The sequence below is a fragment of the Gopherus evgoodei genome, chromosome 10 (genome assembly GCF_007399415.2).
Source record: "Gopherus evgoodei ecotype Sinaloan lineage chromosome 10, rGopEvg1_v1.p, whole genome shotgun sequence".
Taxonomy (NCBI): Eukaryota; Metazoa; Chordata; order Testudines; family Testudinidae; genus Gopherus; species Gopherus evgoodei.
Window position 1 is genome coordinate 21,224,534 of NC_044331.1, and position 18,608 is coordinate 21,243,141.

Here is an 18,608-nt window from a genome sequence, read left to right on the forward strand (position 1 = left end):
CAAAAGGTCTTTCTTCAGGGTGTCAGCTGGCTGCCAGCAGGGGTCAGGAAGGGATTTCTTCTCCAACCCCAATATATTCTGGGAGGGCTTTTTTTAACTCCTTCCTCTGAAGCATCAGGGATGGCCATGGCTGGAGATGAGACATAGGATGGTGTGGGCCTGGTCTCTGAGGTGGCATCAAGCCTTCTCTCTCTCAGGCACTTGGCTGGCTGGTTCTTGTTCACATGCTCAGGGTCTAACAATTGCCATATGTGGAGTTGGGAAGAAATTTGCCTTTCTCTGCAGCAAGTGGGTGCAGGTCACTTGCCAGGATTATCTGAGTATATCTCAATAATTTTCCTGGCATTGCAGGGACCTCAGGCACTGGTGCACCTGGGTCCCTGCTATTCTCTTGTCTGTGCACATAATAGTCTAGTCTCCCGTGAGCTGTAATACTTTGGTTTCATTTTGGTTGTTCAGTTGTTGGGTTTAGTGTGCTATTGCTGGGTGATGTTGATGGCCTGCGATGTACAGGAGATCAGACTAAATGATCTGATGATGCCTTCTGACCTTAAACTCTGTGATGCTATGATTCTACATTCCTGAATAAAAGTCTGATGCTGCAAGATGCTGAAGACTCTGTGAGGTGTTGAGCACACTCATCTCCCGTTGACTTCAGTGGGAGTTAGAGCACTCGTTACCATGCATGACTGAGCCCTCAGGGTCCAACTCCCACTGAGGTTGGTGAGTCATTACATTACATTTGGATAGGATGCAGACACAATGAAAAAGAAAAGGTCCTGCACCACAAAATGTACTTTGTTAATTTATCTGAAAAGCTTTGTCAAGTTTTAATAAGATATTTCCTGGTGCCACTAGTATCTGGTTCTGTGTTGTAGTTAAAAATAGTGTGTGAACGACAGTTTGGGTTCATGGATTCGAAAAGTGTGAAGTAGAAAGGTCAACTGTGCATGACTATACATATTATAAATTGGCTTCAGTCATGAAGTTGAGAGCTGTTACTGGTTCTAAATACAAATTTCACCAAAGATGGGAGTTGTTGTATGTTTGTGTATATAGTTGATACCACATCCCTCTAAGGAGTAATTTGGCTGGGAGTCTGGAAAATTCCAGTAGCTCTTATACCCTAGCTAACACTTGGAAGTTAGTGCAACATGCAAACTCACATTTCAGATTAAATATTAATTGTGATCATGTATAGTTTCTACCTTTTATTCTTTATGCTGTTGAAAATTATAATGAAAAAATACATACCAATTCCAGCTTGACCTACAATCCAGGACAGTCGAATGAAAAGCATCACACCCCAGATATTCAACATGCATCTCACCTAAGTTTTAAACAAATGATCTTGTATCACTATAAAATTACGAACAGTATTATGAAAATTGATAATGTGCATTACAGAAAATGAGTAGGATTTTTAAAAGTAGCAAACAATCCTCTCTTTTTTAAAGGGAATTAATAATTGCTAATATATTAATTTTTGTAAGATCCAGATAATTTTCTAGTAGGAAGGTTTAGGTTTCTCTCACCAGCACACCTTTCACCCATCCAAACTTCACAAATCCCCCTTTGCTTTCTTCTTCTTTGTTGACTGTTGCTTCCTCTCCTGGAGTGCCCTCTCCATTAGTAACTCTCTCGATTGAACCAGGGTTCACTGCTATGTTCTAAAAGATCACGCAAAAAACAAATATATTCTGTACAGTTGATAAACAATATACTGAAAGGATGACAACTAGCTACATAAGGAACACATGAAAAATAGGGATCGAAAATAAAAGTGGTTTGGTTTTTTTTTTGGAAGAGACTGTTATCCTCTTAGTCACACTAAATAGTAGCTGAACTACTCAAGGTATTATCAAAATGAGTAAGTATATCATAGTCTGGACTTAAATACTGTCTATGGGTGTGTATGGGTAAGCATTTACAGTATACAGCATATATACCATACTTATATGTTTGTATAGCACAGAGCACACTGAGATCCTGACCTGGTTGGCCTCTAAATGTTACTGCAATGTAAATTATTGTTATTAATAATAAAAATAAAATATATAACATAAATAGTAGTGCTGGCTAAAGAAACTAGGATTTGCTGACTACTACTTGGCAAATAAATTATTTTATGAATTGCACCATTTTTCATCAGATAATACAGTCCTTTGCAGAATTTGACCACCTCTGTAGCTTAAGTTCTCTTTAGTGAGAATGTTATTTGATGAACAGTAGCAAAAATGCATCAGATAATACACTAAATGAATAATCTGTTCTACTGTTTAACTAGCTCTACTAGAAATATTAGCATACACGGTCAAGTACTGGCATGCTGGTGCCATAACCACATGCCAAATGCAGAGTTCATGTGTGCTCACATCCTGGCTTTGAAAAGCCTTCTCCCTACACACAGAGGAATGGCTGAACCACCCCGAAGTTTTGGGAAAGTTCAGATCTGGATGCAGACTTAGATCTGTCCCTGTCCCTCTAATGGGACAACCAAAACCCCCAGTGTCCCGCCCCTTAGCTTTTAAGAAAATTCAGCTCCAGGGCTGCAGCTTGCAGTTTGGATAGGAATAAGTTGTTTCAGAGGATTGCACGTTACAGCCATTGGTGGGTCAGGGAGTGCCTGTAGACTAACACGGAGACCATGTCCCTGACCTCTAAATTATGCTTCATTGCTCCCTTCTGGTTCTGGGTTTCATCATATGAAGTTTCTGGGAGAGTCAGTATAAGGACAGACAACATCCAGGTGCAGGCTAGGCCCTGTGTGAAGAAAGATACATAGCCCATTGGGGTGAGTGAGAGGGTCAGGAAGACGGAGGAAGCTGATAGTTCAGGGAACTCAGTGCTTTCCAGGATTTGGTGGGGTGTGAGGACATTTCCAGAGAAGGTAACTATGCAAAGAGCAGAGGGAGAGGGGTGACATACTAGCATAGTCATAGCTGGGTTCCCAATTAATGTGTTTAGTTGTGTGCATGTAGGTGATAGGGAATCTCCATTTATTTCTTCCACATCCTTCTATGTCCTAATAAGGAGGAGAGGATGGAAGATGATAAAATACAGGTAGGATATGATGAGAAACAGTCAAAAGAAAAAAAAATCCCATTCAATTACATCATGTAATGGCAGACAGCTAGAAAGTGACAGGTTTCTAAAGTGCTTGTATACCAATGCTAGATGTCTAAATAATAAGATGGGCAAACTAGAGTGACTTTTATTAAATGAGGATATTGATATAATAAGCATCACAGAAACTTGGTGGAATGAGGATAATCAATGGGACACAGTAATACCAGGGTAGAAAATATATCAGAAGGACGGAACAGGTCATGCTGGTGGGGAAGTGGCACTATATGTGAATGAAAGCATAGAATCAAATGAAGTAAAAATCTTAAATGAACCAAAGTGTACTATAGAATCCCTATGGATAATAATTCCGTGCTTAAATAATAAGAATATAGCAGTATGGATTTATTACCGACCACCTGACCAGGATGGTGTTAGTGACTCTGAAATGCTCAGGGAGATCAGAGAGGCTATTCAAATAAAAAACTCAATAATAATAATAATGGGGAATTTCAACTATCCCCATATTGACTGGGTACATATCACCTCAGGAAGGGATGCTGAGATAAAGTTTCTTGACAACTTAAATTACTGTTTCTTGGAGCAGCTAGTCCTGGAACCCACAAGAGAAGAGGCAATTCTTGATTTAGTCCTAAGTGGAGCACAGGATCAGGGCCAAGAGGTGAATATAGCTGGACCACTTGACCATAATATAATTAAATTTAACATCCCTGTGGGGAGGAAAATAGCACCGCGGCCCAACATGGTAGCATTTAATTTCAGAAAGGGGAACTACACAAAAATGAGGTTAGTTAAACAGAAATTAAAAGGTACAGTGTCAAAGATAAAATCCCTGCAAGCTGCATGGAGACTTTTTAAAGACACCATAGTAGAGGCTCAACTTAAATGTATACCCCAAATTAAAAAACATAGGGAGAGAACCAAAAAAGAGCCACAGTGGCTAAACAACAAAGTAAAAAAAGCAGTGAGAGGCAAAAAGACATCCTTTAAAAAGTGGAAGTTAAATCCTAATGTGGAAAATAGAAAGGAGCATAAACTCTGGCAAATGAAGTGTAAAAATATAATTATGAAGGCCAAAAAAGAATTTGAAGAATAGCTAGCCAAAGACTCAAAAGGTAATAGCAATATTTTTTTTAAGTACAGCAGAAGCTGGAAGCATGCTAAGCAACCAGTGAGGCCACTGGATGATCAAGATGCTAAAGGAGCACTCAAGGGTGATAAGGCCATTGCGGAGAAACCAAATTAGTTCTTTGCATTGGTCTTCATGGTTGAGGATGTGAAGGAGATTCCCAAACCTGAGCCATTTTTTTTAGCTGACAAATCTGAGGCACTGTCCCAGATTGAGATATCATTAGAGGAGGTTTTGGAACAAATTGATAAACTAAACAGTAATAAGTCACAAGGACCAGATGATATTAACCCAAGAGTTCTGAAGGAACTCAAATGTGAAATTGCAGGACTACTAACTGTCGACTGTAAATCAGCTTCTGTACCAAATGACTGGAGGATAGCTAATGTGACACCAATTTTTAACAAGGGCACCAGAGGTGACCCCGGCACTTACAGTCTGGTAAACCTGACTTCAGTACCGGGAAAACTGGTTGACACTAAAGAACAAAATTGTCAGACACATATATGAACATAATTTGTTGGGGAATAGTCAACACGGTTTTTGTAAAGGGAAATCATGCCTCACCAATCCACTAGAATTCTTTGAGGGGGTCAACAAGCATGTGGACAAAGGAAATCCAGTGGATATAGTATATTTAGATTTTCAGAAAGCCTTTAACAAGGTCCCTCACCAAAGGCTCTTAAGCAACGTAAGCAGTCCTGGGATAAGAGGGAAGGTCCTCTCATGGATTGGTAACTGGTTAAAAGATAGGAGACAGAAGGTAGGAATAAATGGTCAGTTGTCAAAATGGAGAGAGGTAAATAGTGGTGTCCCCCAGGGGTCTGTACTGGGCCCAGTCCTATTCAACATATTCATAAATGAGCTGGAAAAAGGGGTGAACAGTGAGGTGGCAAAATTTACAGATGGCACAAAACTACTCAAGATAGTTAAGCCCCAGGCAGACTGCAAAGAGCTACAAAAGGATCTTTCAAAACTGGATGACTGAGCAACAAAGTGGCAGATGACATTCAGTGTTGATAAATGCAAATTAATGCACATTGGAAAACATAATCCTAACTATACATATAAAATGATTGGGTCTAAATTAGCTATTGCCACTCAAGACAGAGATCTTTTAGTCATTGTGGATAGTTCTCTGAAATCATCCACTCAATGTGCAGCAGCAGTCAAAATGCAAACAGAATGTTGGGAATCATTAAGAAAGGGATAGATAATAAGACAGAAAATATCATATTGCTCTATATAAATCCATGATATGCCCACATCTTGAATACTGCATGCAGATGTGGTCGCCCCATCTCAAAAAAGATATATTGGCCTTGGAAAAGGTTCAGAAAAGGGCAACAAAAATGATTAGGGGTTTGGAACGGCTGCCGTATGAGGAGAGAAAGTGTTATTTACTCTTTCTCAGAACACAAGAACTAGGGGCCACCAAATGTAATTAATAGGCAGCAGGTTTAAAACAAACAAAAGGAAGTATGTTTTCACACAACGCACTGTCAACCTGTAGAATTCCTTGCCAGAGGATATTATGAAGGCCAAGATTATAAGAAGGTTCAAAAAAGAACTAGATAAATTCTTGGAGGATAGGTCGTTCAATGGCTATTAGCCAGGATGGGCAGGGATAGTGTCCCTAGCCTCTGTTTGCCAGAAGCTGGGAATGGGCAACAGGGGCTGGATCATTTGATGATTACCTGTTCTGTTATTTCCTCTGGGGCACCTGGCATTGGTCACTGTCAGAAGATAGGATACTGGGCTAGATGGACCTTTGGTTTGACCCAGTAGGGCCATTCTTATGTTCTTAAGAAGGCCATTGGGGTGAAGAAATCATGGTCCCTTGCTAGGAAGGAGAAAAGTAGGGAGAGGTGTCAGAGAATGGGGCTCTGTGCTGCCACTCTGTTGGGTAGGTGCCCGCCAACACCTGCCTAGTTATGTTGCATATTGTCAGCTGGCATGTGCATGCCCAAACAGGATTTGACTTGTAGTGTACACATATATGTATTAATGTAGAAATATATAATGCATAAGATTTTACTGTATGTGTAATTAAAACTGTGAAGAACCTGCTTTAATGTGATACCACCACAGGAACATAATTAATTACAATCATTATAACAGTAACAGCAACACATCACACATCTTACAAAATCAGGAACATCTACTTACAATGACCCTCATACAACATTAAGTGTACCATAAAGTAGAAGCATCTCTTCTTATGAAAGGCAATGTATTCCAGGGGATAGGCTACCTGTCTGGGACATAGGAGAACTGGATTCTATTTCTGGATCTGCCATTCACTAAGTGCGTGATACTGAGCAAAGCCAACATTTCCAAAAGTGGCCTCTAATTTTGGCCACTTCAGTTTTTAAGAGTCCAGTTTGAGAGCTATGGCACCTTATTTTCAAAGGTGCTGAGCACCCATAACACGAAGTCAATGGGAATTAAGTATGCTTGTTGTGTAGAAAATATGGGCTTAGTTTTGCCATCAGATACACAAATAATAGATAGCTTTGCTGCGTAAACACCTACATATCCGAGCTGATGTTCTATATTCTCCTACTAGTGCTCCCTACCATCTTATCTGATGAAGAAGAACAATGCTGAACTTCTTTGGAGAGAATTTCTCTCTTTAAGTGCATCTGTGGGTGGGATTTTCAAAACTACCCATGTGATTTAGGAGCACAAATCTCATTGTGCCTTTGAAAATCTCACCCAAGATGATAGCGGCTACATTCACTCAAAATACAGTCAATAATTAAGTAGAGGCCAGGAAGATTAGCAGCCATAATATTGTCACATGAATTTTTGTTTATTGCACATTCATGGGATCAAGTCATCAAAGACAAAAAATAAAATGTTCAGTCATTCCCACTTGAAATTAGTTGTTTCTTACATACTTCAAATTAATTTGTACTTTCACATTCCATTACCGTAAATTATGGTCCTAAACCGTCCATGTTGCATTTTAAATTAGAGTGCTTTAGGGACTGATTATTTATTTACCAAATGGCTTTATCTGGGCAATTCATGCATTAAGGATAAGGAGAAAAGGTGACAGAACATTTCAAGAAGTCACCCAAATCAAAAGTTATTGCTGTTTTAAACAGTTTCCCTTCTTCATTTCAGAACGTTTCAGCTTTAATATCTTGTGTGGCTAGTAACGATGAGCTCATCCAATCTACATAATAAGTGTGGAGAACAGCCAAGGAGATGAAGGAAGGTTAAATTATTTTTTATGGTGGGATAACTGTTAGACCCAAGCAATTCTCACCCACTATCAGCTGTGAAATAGTTCTTACAAAATATATCTTTAGCTATAATTGGCATTTTGGACCTTAATACGAGCTAAAAATGACACATCTTGTTAAAGATTACACACGTTTGACTGCAGTAGTGAACGAGCTGGAGCTCAGATGTTCCTTTCAGCCTGCTTAAATTATGGCATCAGAAAAACTAGACATTTAAAAAAATGTATTAAAGATGAATGTTTTATCTTCTGATGTTAAACTAGCATCAAAGCACAATGGAAATGCTTATGTGGAACTCAGACAGTTGGAGTCACAAAATATATCGCTTCTAGCTACCAGCAATGGGCTCAGACAGGCTAGTTATGTTTGACAACTTTGTCTGGTTTTGTTGTTTGAATCTAGTTTTCTCCTAGTGAGATGTGCTTACTTCCATGTGAACAGCAATGAGAAAAGATGGGGATAGTATTTAATGCACCAGCCAGGTATGGCATACACTGCATCAAACACTAGCAATGGTGCAGGATTACAGGGCTTTATATGATACATTGTGTGGAGTTTGCATAAATGGTCATACAAATCACAAGCCCAGGTTTAATGTATTTAAAGGCCACCACCCTTCCTCAAACCATCACATGCACAGCTAGGACTGCTAGTGGAACCCACACCACTCAGTGTGATGCTCTGTTCCCCTCTAGTGTAGGTTAGGCCACATATAGAGGTTGATGAGCCTACTACAGCTGTGTCTAGCAGGAGCAACGCCAAGCTCTGCATAATGCAGAATTCTTCCTCCCACCTAGTTTGCCATGGCTGCTACTTCATCCTTCAAAACCCCCATTACGTGTTTTTAAGCAACAGGTTGGCTCACATAACAAGTTCCTGCTACACTGTGGTTTGCAGGGAGCTACCACAAGGCTGGGCTCCACTGCTTGCAAGGATGGATGGGCATACCTTGTGCAAGCTCTTTAAGTCCTACCTCCCTCTCGCACAGTGTAACAGCAACATGTTTAGGGGGCAGAGGGCAGAACCAAAGTCAATAGCAAAACTTTGATTGATTTAACTGGGAGTTAGAGCAGGCCCATTGTGTAAAAAAACAAAATAATTGGAGTTATACCAATCTCCTAGAACTGGAAGGGACCTCGAAAGGTCATCACGTCCAGCCCCCTGTGTTCACTAGCAGGACCAATTTTTGGTCCATATCCCTAAGTGGCCCCCTCAAGGATTGAACTCACAACCCTGGGTTTAGGAGGCTAATGCTCAAACCACTAAGCTATGCCTGCCCATATCACTGAGCTGTTCCTCATTATAATGCTAACTGAAAAAGTCCCATTGAAATCAAGTCCTTGCTTGTTTTCACAAACTGCATGGGGAATGGTTGAGTTATTTCCATCATAGAAGCAGTTGGTGCATATGCTAACACAAAGCACTAACCAGTGTACCCCAGGGAACAATCTAGCCCAGGCAGAGGGAGAAGCTTGATATCCTGATAGGTCTTCTCCAGCACTAATTTCTAATTTTCAAAAGTGACTAGTGATTTTGGATTGCCCCAGTTCTGGGAAGCCCAAATTGAGACACCATTAAGTCGGCTGCTATTCAGTAAGTGCTCTGAAAATTCCACCCTCTGAAAATCACACACCTTTAAGAGGTCTCAAGATAGACGCTGCAAAACTGAGACTCCCCTGCCCCCAATCACTAGTAATTTTTGCAATTCTTGGCCTAAGTTCCTGTGCACAGGAACTACTTTTCATAATCATTCTGCTAGTGTCAACTGTAGTCTAAAACAGTGGTGGGTAACCTGTGGCCCATCAGGGTAATCCACTGGCGGGCCATGAGACAGTATTGACATTGACTGTCCGCAGCCACGGCCTCTCGCAGCTCCCAGTGGCTGCAGTTTGCTGTTTCTGGCCAATGGAAGATGCAGGAAGTAGTGGCCAGCACGTCCCTGAGGCCCGCACCACTTCCCGCAGCTCCCATTGGCCGGGAATGGTGAACCGCAGCCACTGGAAGTTGTGGGAGGCCATGCCTGCGAACAGTCAATGTAAACACTTTCTTGTGGCCCACATTTTCCTGATGGGATGTGTGCAGGCCGCAGACTGTCCACCACTGGTCTAGAGCTTACATGGAGTTGTTCCACATAAAAGGAATGAAATGTGATTATTTCACGAATAAGCAGTTACTGTAACAATTCCATGATATCCCATGTGCACTAAAAACAGTGTGACAATTAAAATTACTGTGCTTGCATAGTGATTGCTATCCTAACCTATCGTACAATTACATCTAATTTATTTATTTTTCTAAATACCAAAATTGCCTTCTCTATGTTCTTATCCTGTGTTCTCCAGTGTTTCAGGTTAAGATCTCAAAACACTTTACAAACATTGATAACTTTGACCTCTCAGCACTTGCTTCAGGTCCAGTTAAATATTAATATCCCCATTTTATGAATGGGGTAATTAAGACCCAGGGAACTTGTGACTTGCCTACGTCATACAGTGAATCAGTGGAAGAGCCAGGATTACAGCCCAAAAATCCTGATTGCTAGTGATGTGTGTCAACAGTTAGAACAGTCATGACCTGAAAAACCGTATGTTAAAAAAGTAATGTTATGAAGCTTCTGAAATGAGCCAGACAGTTCTTGCTTTGGCCTTCGTTCACTAAAAAAATCCTCAAAGGACAAAAAACGAAACAGCTAAAGTTCAGCTAAATTCTGTAAACAGATACCCAAACTGAAAAGCTGTCCAGTAGCAAACCTCAGACTGAATTAGGTTATAAAGTTCAAGACTTAAACCCCTGGATACCAGGGTTTCATTGTGCTACTTCACATGCACCAGTGTCATTCATTTATATAATACAAGAAGCTTATCTGAACATGGAGGGCCAGATTCCTCATTGCCTTGTCCTTTTGAGCTTTCACTTGTACATCTGCAAAGTGAGTGGAGGTACCAAATTGGAATTCTCCACTCATTTACATCAGGGATAGTGTTTTATACCCACTTGGCATTCATGTTGTGTAGCTGTAAGTGACCACACAAGGAACCTGATTCTCATTAACATTAAGGCCACTTTACACAGCTCAGGCAGGGGCCTTATTGTAAATGGGAATCCCAATGTGGGAAATGGAGGGGAGTCAGGCCCTGATTTTCCAAATGGTTAACTTTAGGTTTGATTTCAGTACTTCTGATTGATCCTTCCTGGGATGGGTGAACCTCAAGAGGTTTGTAGTTTGAACTGCATTTGAATCAGCATCCAAAAGTCTAATGCTTATCCAAATTATTCAGACCTCACAAGTCTCTGGAGACAACTTCTTCCACATTTGCCAGAAATAGAAAAGGAACTGTTTTTTTCTTACTGTATTTTGGCACATCTAGTCCCAGCTGGAAGCTAGACATGAATCCCCTTCTCCCGCCTCTTCCCTAAGATACATCTGAACAGTTTAGAATCTCAGGGGGAAAAAATGATTTGATTTCCACTCTAAAAAAGGGGTGAAGGTTACATCTCAGCAATGCTTTTTATAGAGAACTTGTCACCATGGTTTGGAGGTAAAAGGATTCCTAAATCAGTTGAACCATCCCTAATAATTTCTTCCAGTAGGTCTTCAATTACTTTGTTTAACTGTTGCAAAGAAAAACTATATAGAGGGCTTGATCTAGTAGTCTTTGTCCACCCAAAACTCTCAGTGCAGTTGTGTTTTACACCTATTCTTCGCTCACTTTATATGTGTGTGATTACAGAGCAAGGCATCGCAGAATCAGGCTCCCAACATTCCATTAAGGTTTTTTTTTTTTAATAGAAATGAATTACACTGAAGTAACACAGACGTTTGTGAAACCCCGCTATTCAGAAGCTTGGTCTAGACCATTACAGTGTGATTCAGTCCGAGACTTGCTGTTATACATTTTTCAAATATATTTAAGGGGAATTTTGAGAGTGCAGGGAATCAGACCTAGACAATGCATTTCTGGTGAATTGTTGTGGGAAAAGTAGGTGCAGAGGGCAACAGAAAGGAAGATTATAACGACAAAGGGCCTGTTTCTTGTTAACTAACGATCAATTTACCAGAGGTGGCTGTGCAGATAAAATGGAGCATGCATCGAATGACTGCTGGAGGGGAAGTTCTGTTCATTAGATCCATCAATCTTGTGGGTCAGTGGTAAACTCTCCTATTCATTCAGTTAATCAAAACTAAGGCCACAATCCCCCTAGAAAGGAGAGGGGAAATAACCCCAATGCTAGAAAATCATTTAAAGCGGTTTAGGTATCATTTCTCAAGAGCAGCGGTTCTCTGTGGTTCTAACTAGTTTTCTGTAAGTCTATCTTGCCTCAATACTTCCATGGTCACATCACCATAATATATGAGTGAATTCTAAACAACTCTTTTGCCCTGGGCAATAAAAAAGGATTTAGCCAAATGATTTCTGAATAAATGGTTGATAGACGATCACTCAAGTGGTGCCTCTCAGACCCTCCCAAAAATCATTGTTACAATAAATAATGAGGGCCAAAGTCATCCCTAGTGTGAATCCATTGATATCAGTGGGCTAACCAGTGCCCTAGGGATGAATTTGTCCCCAAGAATTGTCTGTTAACATATACTTCTTTAAAGAAAATACTTTCAGAACCAACACACATTCTTTTATGTGTTTGAAACTCATCTTAATTTGCATCTTGTCACCTTTTCTTATGTAAGCAGAGTCAGGATGAGCTCTACCCTGACATCTGGTGGTGAATTATGGCGAGTATGGAAAGGAATTTCAGAGGCTGATCGTGTTTGCATGGGCACACCCACTCCGCCTAGCATAGCCCACGGCAGCCTAAAATTGTTACTTTCACAGCTGTGGGATCCCCAATTTCTTTGTTATTGGAGCAGGAGGAAAAAAGTGTTGTCACCCTGATTAAGTAAATGAGGAACTACGAAACTGTTTTAGGATAAAGGGTTTCACTATCAACTAAATAGCACTTGGTAGACAAGGGACATGGATTCCAAAACCCAGTGAATTGAGAGAGGCTGGGGATAGGTATCTGTACATGGTGGTGTAGGTGCCTTGTGTGAGCTAGAAGCACCAGTTCCATCTACTCTTCTCTCCACTGTGGAATATCAGAGTTGATTTTTGATTCCCTTAAGAATCTAGCTACAGGTTACTGAGCTGAACTTACTCTGGGCTAATGGTGCACTAGCACTGGTGTTCCCCTACTGTGAGCTGAAATCACTAAAGAGGTGGAATTGCTGAGCTGAGAGCACTGAGTACTGTGCTAACTAGTGGGGGAGCCTGAAGCTATACTGCGGAGCAGAGCAGCTGGCAGAGCGGAGTGGAGCAGTTGTGGAGCCACAGAGTGAGCGGAGCCGAGCAGTTTGCGGGGATGGCTGGAGCGGATCACAGGATGGTTGGTGAAGCAGAGCTGCTGGTGGAGCGGAGCAGTTTGTGGGGACAGCTGGAGGAGCAGAGTGGAGTGGCTGGTAGAGCGGAGCAGTTCGTGGAGAAGGCGGAAGCAGAACCCCACGGAGAGGCAGGGCACTTGGCCCCGGACTGCATAAGGTGCCCCTTTCTACCCAGGCTGGGGGAGGGGGACCTCTGCAGATAGACTCTCGAACTCTGGGGCTGTACTGACCTGGGACAGAGACTTTTGGGTTGCGGGACTTTTGGGACTGTGGGTGATCTTTGAGTTGCTGGACTCTAGGGACATTTGAGGTATTGGACTTTGGAGTCTTGGGGTGATTTGGGGGTTGCTGGACTCAAGAGCCTAGGGAAAAGGACACGGTCCAATTTCCTGGGGTGGGTCTTTGCTCACGGTTTGGTCTATGAACTCTAGTTAAGGTGTTTTCCTAATTTAATGCTTGTTGTTTATCTCATGTAATTAAACCTTTTCTGCTACACCGAGACTCTGTGCTTGCAAGAGGGGAAGTATTGCCTCTTCGAGGTGCCCAGGGGTGTGTGTAAGATTTTCCCAGGTCACTGAGTGGGGTCTCGAGCTGGTTTTGCATTATGTTGTAGGGAAGGGACCCCTGTGTATTGAACCTGGCCCTTGCTGCTATCAATTCAGCCTGGCAGAAGGGTTACACTTACAATTTGGTAGCTTTTGTTCATAGCACAATTGGGTAAAGCTTTGTATTTCTGACTAGTTAATAATGGTATTTATTATTACCGGATTATTGAATGAACACAACAAACTAATCAATAGAACTCTAGTTATGATCAGGTGTTAGATTAAAGGTTAGAAGAGACACTTTCATATTTGATTTAGGATAATTATGGCTTAAGTTGTTACTTCTATACATTTAACTGTAAGTCAAACATAAAATAAATCCTGTGGTTTTATAGCTGTAGACAAGAAATAGGCATATGTTTCTACTGATTGAGTACATTCATTATTTTCAACCAGATACAAACCTGTTTAACAAAGATCTTTGCTCCTAGCAGAATACAGAACAGAGAACATCCTGCAGGTACAAATCTAAATAAGGGAAGTATTTAGTTATAGTTTTTTCTCTTGCACAGGGTTCACAAGATAAGGGGCTGGATATATTAATAAACAAAAGTAACCTGGAAATGTAATGGAAATTGTTTGTATCATTCCTTTCAACTTACCTTTGCCAGTTGTTCATGAATTTCTAACAAGCTTGGTCTATTCATTTTGGCTCCACTGATGCTGCCAGTGTTTCGATAATAATCAATGTTAGGAACTGCATCCACTGTGTTATGACCAAAGGTTTTTAGGTAGTATGTGTTACTATGAGTATCATAGGGATGTAAATTTCCATCTGATTTAACAGTATCCCCATTTTGAAGAAAATTTTCATATAATGCTCTAGTTCCAGGCCTGTGACTGATCCTGTGTCTGCCATGTGCTTCTTCAGTAAATGATGTTTCTTCATAATGTGGAGGATCGGCATCCTCTTGGGGTGTTGCATTATTGTCATGGCTTTCGTTAATTACATTAACTTGAAACCTATTTGGACTTGGTTCCAAGAATACATTTGGAGAATTATTCATTGACATTTTCAGAGATGTTACGTGCTTAGGTCACCAATCTTTCTATTCTTCTGTAGTCGGAGGTCGTGTTGCTTTATCTGCAATAAGACAATAATGCTGTTGCATTTGAAAGATCTTGGTCCTTAATCTAGCAAAGTTGAATGGAGATTTTCTTGAACTGTTCACTTGTAAGTATTCTTCTTAAGGTTGTCCTGCATGACTCTGTCGTCAAAAGCATACGTAAAACTTTTCTATATTTAATTAACTTACACAGTAATGTAACTCTTCCATGATTTCTTAAAAAAACATGTGAGACAGCAACCTTATAACTTTTTACAAACAGGGCCTTATCCAAAGTCTGAGTCAATGTAATCAATAGGAGTCCTGCTATTTATCTCAGTGGGCTTCGATCAGGCCCTAAATAGGCTAACACTATACTTAAAAGTAACTTTCCTGAGAATATTATCTTTTCAGGGACTAAACATAGTACTTCTTTGACTAATGTACAGCCCAATGGTTCATTGTAGATTAAAAGAATGCAACGTCTAACCAAGAAGGATGGAATTCACCAGAGATCCTGCACATGGTATCTATCACTGCACATTGGTTAATTTCACCCATAGTGCAGAAGTAAATTGTCATGACTCTTCAAAAAATCCAATTTTTTTAAGTTAACTGTAATTTTGTAATTCCAAAATGTGAGATAATTTATGAGTAGGTGACCAAAGCACTGAAAACTATACATTTTAGATGTATCTAGGAGTAATGTCACATAAAGGAATAAATGTTAGAAAACTGAAGTATACAAAAACATGTTTTTACTAAATTGTAATGAATACAATAAATGAGTGTGCCCAAATAACTGTAGCAAAATGACAGTTATTTATTATTGAAATATATATTATCAATAGTTTTAGGCAATACAAGATTCAAAGAATAATTTTACAGACCTGATCTTGCATTCCTTTTGTCCCCAAATACCCATTTAAGACCATTTGAAATAAATAGTGGCAGATGGTTAGAACTAAATGTGTGAGGGATGCAGAACGGCCCCCCGCCCTCCAAAAAAAGGAAAAAAGGTATATATAAGGCCCAGTCTTGCAAATAGTTACGCTTTCAGGATTGGGTCCAAGGAGAACAAGCTGTCAAGTTAGCTGACTCTGAAATGGCATGTATTACGAATTATTTGTGATCTGTACTAAATCCTGTGCCAGACCAATATGAGGCTTGAAATAATGCATATATTGATAACTACTTTCAGTAACGAAAGAAATGTGATTTTACAACCCTCTGTAGAACAATTCAGTAAAAGTCAAATCCTGTCCCTGTTGAGCTCATTCTCGGTCTTGGGTCTCTTTGAAAATATATCTGATAGCTGGAAATTTTGGAGAAAAAACATGCAATATTATAAAAGGATTATACCAACTGAACGTCAGGTAAATAAATAAACCCATTAGAAGAATGAACTGGGAATTGAAAGATAAATTAACCATATCTATTGATAGATCTACATATGCCTACCTATATAAAATATCGAATAATCACATAGGGGAATTATAACTTGAAGAGCCACTTAACCAAATACGCTGAAACTTTATTATGAGACTTAGCTATAGCACTTGAATGCAAATCAGATGCAGATTCCATGACTCCCATCTACTCTCTATCTCGGTCTCTGTATATAGAATATCCTGCTGTAAACTCTCATCACAACCAAATTTCTTTATAACCCTCTAGATATTGTTTTTTCAAAGCAAGCTCCTCTTTTCTGCTTAATGTTTTGTGCACTCCGCCAGAAAGAAGAAGTTCCTTCTTTCAGCTTCTTTGTTTGGTACTATTTTTTCTTGGTCACCTCTGATCCATATTACATTTGTTATGTTATTGATTGGTAATTTCTGAGCATAGATTGTATGCTTTTCCCCTTAGCATAAAAATCTTATAGAAAGAGTGCACAGAAATGAAATATTTTCTTACATAAGGGCCAAATCCTGATCCTACTAAAGTCACTAAGAGTGTTACTGCTGACTTCAGTAAAAACCAGATTTGGTCCTAACTCTGTGCTTGTAGACTCTGGGTGAAATCCTGGCCCTTTTAAGTCAATGGGAATTTTGCCTTTGGCTTCAGTAGACCCATAATTTCAACTTCCAAGTTTACTTCTAAGTTAAGTGTTTCTGCCACCAGGAAAATAAAAGTCTCTTACTTTTCTGCTGCCTCTGCAAATAATTATTTATTTTTTGCAGTAGATTTCCAGAGGTCTGTTAGATGCTGTTATTTGCCATTAAATTTAGTATTATTAGTATTATTGTATTATGCATAAGTTAACAAGCTTACACTGTTCAGGATAGTTTAACTTACCTCTTGGTCCCGTGCTGTAGTGAAGGGCAATCAGCCTCTTATTTACTTCTGTATATAGACTATCCTTCTCACTTATGCAGCATGGATTTTACCTCATTGGCTAATTCTTTCTTCTGTGCAAAATATCAAATGACTCACCCAAGCCCTGCCTTTGACACATGCTCTAAAACGCTCCTAAATGACTGATTTAGAGGGACATTCTAGCTTGTTAAATATCAACTACTAAATGAACCTGTTAATTCTTGGAAGGAAGGAATAAAACTGTGCCTGCATGTCATAGAAGAAAAATAGGTTGGTTTATTTTTCTTTAGAATTTATAAAATATAGCTACAGGCTTCTAGGCAGCTGTATCAGTTACTGTCCCATAACTATGGATCTGCTTATGTCCACTTGCATGTACGTATGACCTTCCTGTTTATTTTCTTTAAGATCATGGATCATTTCATTTTAGATTTTTTTTATTTGATACCTTAGGGGTTGGGGAAGAGGTACAATAAGAGGTGGCTGAATTTACATTGAAATTTCTAAAACTCCATGGATGGAAATCTGATTTTAGCAAATCGCATTTGGAAGTTGAACAGTGAGTCCAGCAAGTAGTCCCATTAAAATCAATGGGAAAGACTCATGGAATAAGATACTTCTCATTATTACTGAGGTTATTTATGTTTTGTATTATGGTAGTTCCTAGAGGGCCCACTCACAGTTTAAATGTGTTTAGCTTTAAGCACATGAGTGACACCATTGGCTTGATTGGGACTGCTCATGTGCATAAAGTTAAATATCGGTGACACCTTTGCAGGACTGGAGTCTGTATAGACACAGAGTGAGAGAAAAGCAGTATTATGATCTCTATTTTAAAGATGGGGAATAGAAGCACACAGAGAGTAAGTGACTTGCCCAGGGTCTCACTGAGAATGTGGCACAGCTGGGAATTGAATCTCCTGATCTCCTGAATCCTCTTCCAGTGATTTAACCACAAGTCCGTCCATCTCGACAGTGCATGTAGCAGAATTGGGCCTAATAGCTGTATCATTTGAAATGAGCATGTTTATTTGTTCACAGACTACTCTGACTTTGCAATGGTGTGTTTGTAGGATCTGCCAGCTACATCATTCTCAGTAAACGCTCCTCTCGGCATTGAAACTCATGCCTATTGGGCGTAGTGCTTGAGCTTAAGCCTCCAGATGGGGTGAACTTCAGCCTGTGTGAGTGATGTGCCTATCACCACATCTGAGACTTGGACAGTGGCACTATTCAGGGAGTTAATATAAAGCTTCATGCTGAAGAAAGCATAGCCTAGCGGTCGGAGCATAGGTCTGGAGTGTCAGGTACTCTGGCGCTCTAAGCCTAGCTTTGGACAGGTCTGTGAAAAGAGTTTGGGAATTATGTTTAAAAAATCAAAGTTTAATGGGGTCACACTTTGCTAGCACTGTGTTTAAAATCATGGCTTTGCTCAGCTCCTTGCTTAGGCTATAACACATTTTAGAACACCGGTTAGCCCCATCAACATCCCCTGTCAACACTGTTTAAAACTGGTTTAGCTGGAAGCATGTTTATGCATAATCTTGAATTCATTTAGATCCCCAGCATGGATGAGACCACAGATTCTCCTTGTGACCTTGATGAGGTCATTTAACCTTCCTGTTTCTATGCCTTGGTTTCCCCATCAGTAAATTGGGGATAAGAATACATGAGAGGAGAATCAGGCTGTGTGTGAACTTTTTTGAGTCTATCTCTGTTAAAAATCTTGCCCTGTATTTTTGAGGAAAGCCTTTTGAAAAGTTCCAGCTTGTGCACTCCTTCTTGTAGGCTTGA

The 18,608-nt window shown here is 40.0% G+C and overlaps 1 protein-coding gene across 2 annotated transcripts in view; it reads right to left on the reverse strand.

The window, feature by feature from the left end:
• The window catches only part of SLC12A1 (solute carrier family 12 member 1), a 63,194-nt gene extending 48,729 nt beyond the window's left edge, over positions 1-14,465 (reverse strand). For both annotated transcript variants that reach the window (XM_030578915.1, XM_030578914.1), the window contains exons 1-3: positions 14,055-14,465; positions 1,536-1,670; positions 1,255-1,330 (exon numbers count right to left, since the gene is read on the reverse strand). In XM_030578915.1, the coding sequence (XP_030434775.1) occupies positions 1,255-1,330; positions 1,536-1,670; positions 14,055-14,465 (622 nt within the window). The remainder of the gene's footprint in view (positions 1-1,254; positions 1,331-1,535; positions 1,671-14,054) is intronic.
• Between the last annotated feature and the right edge of the window lie 4,143 nt (positions 14,466-18,608).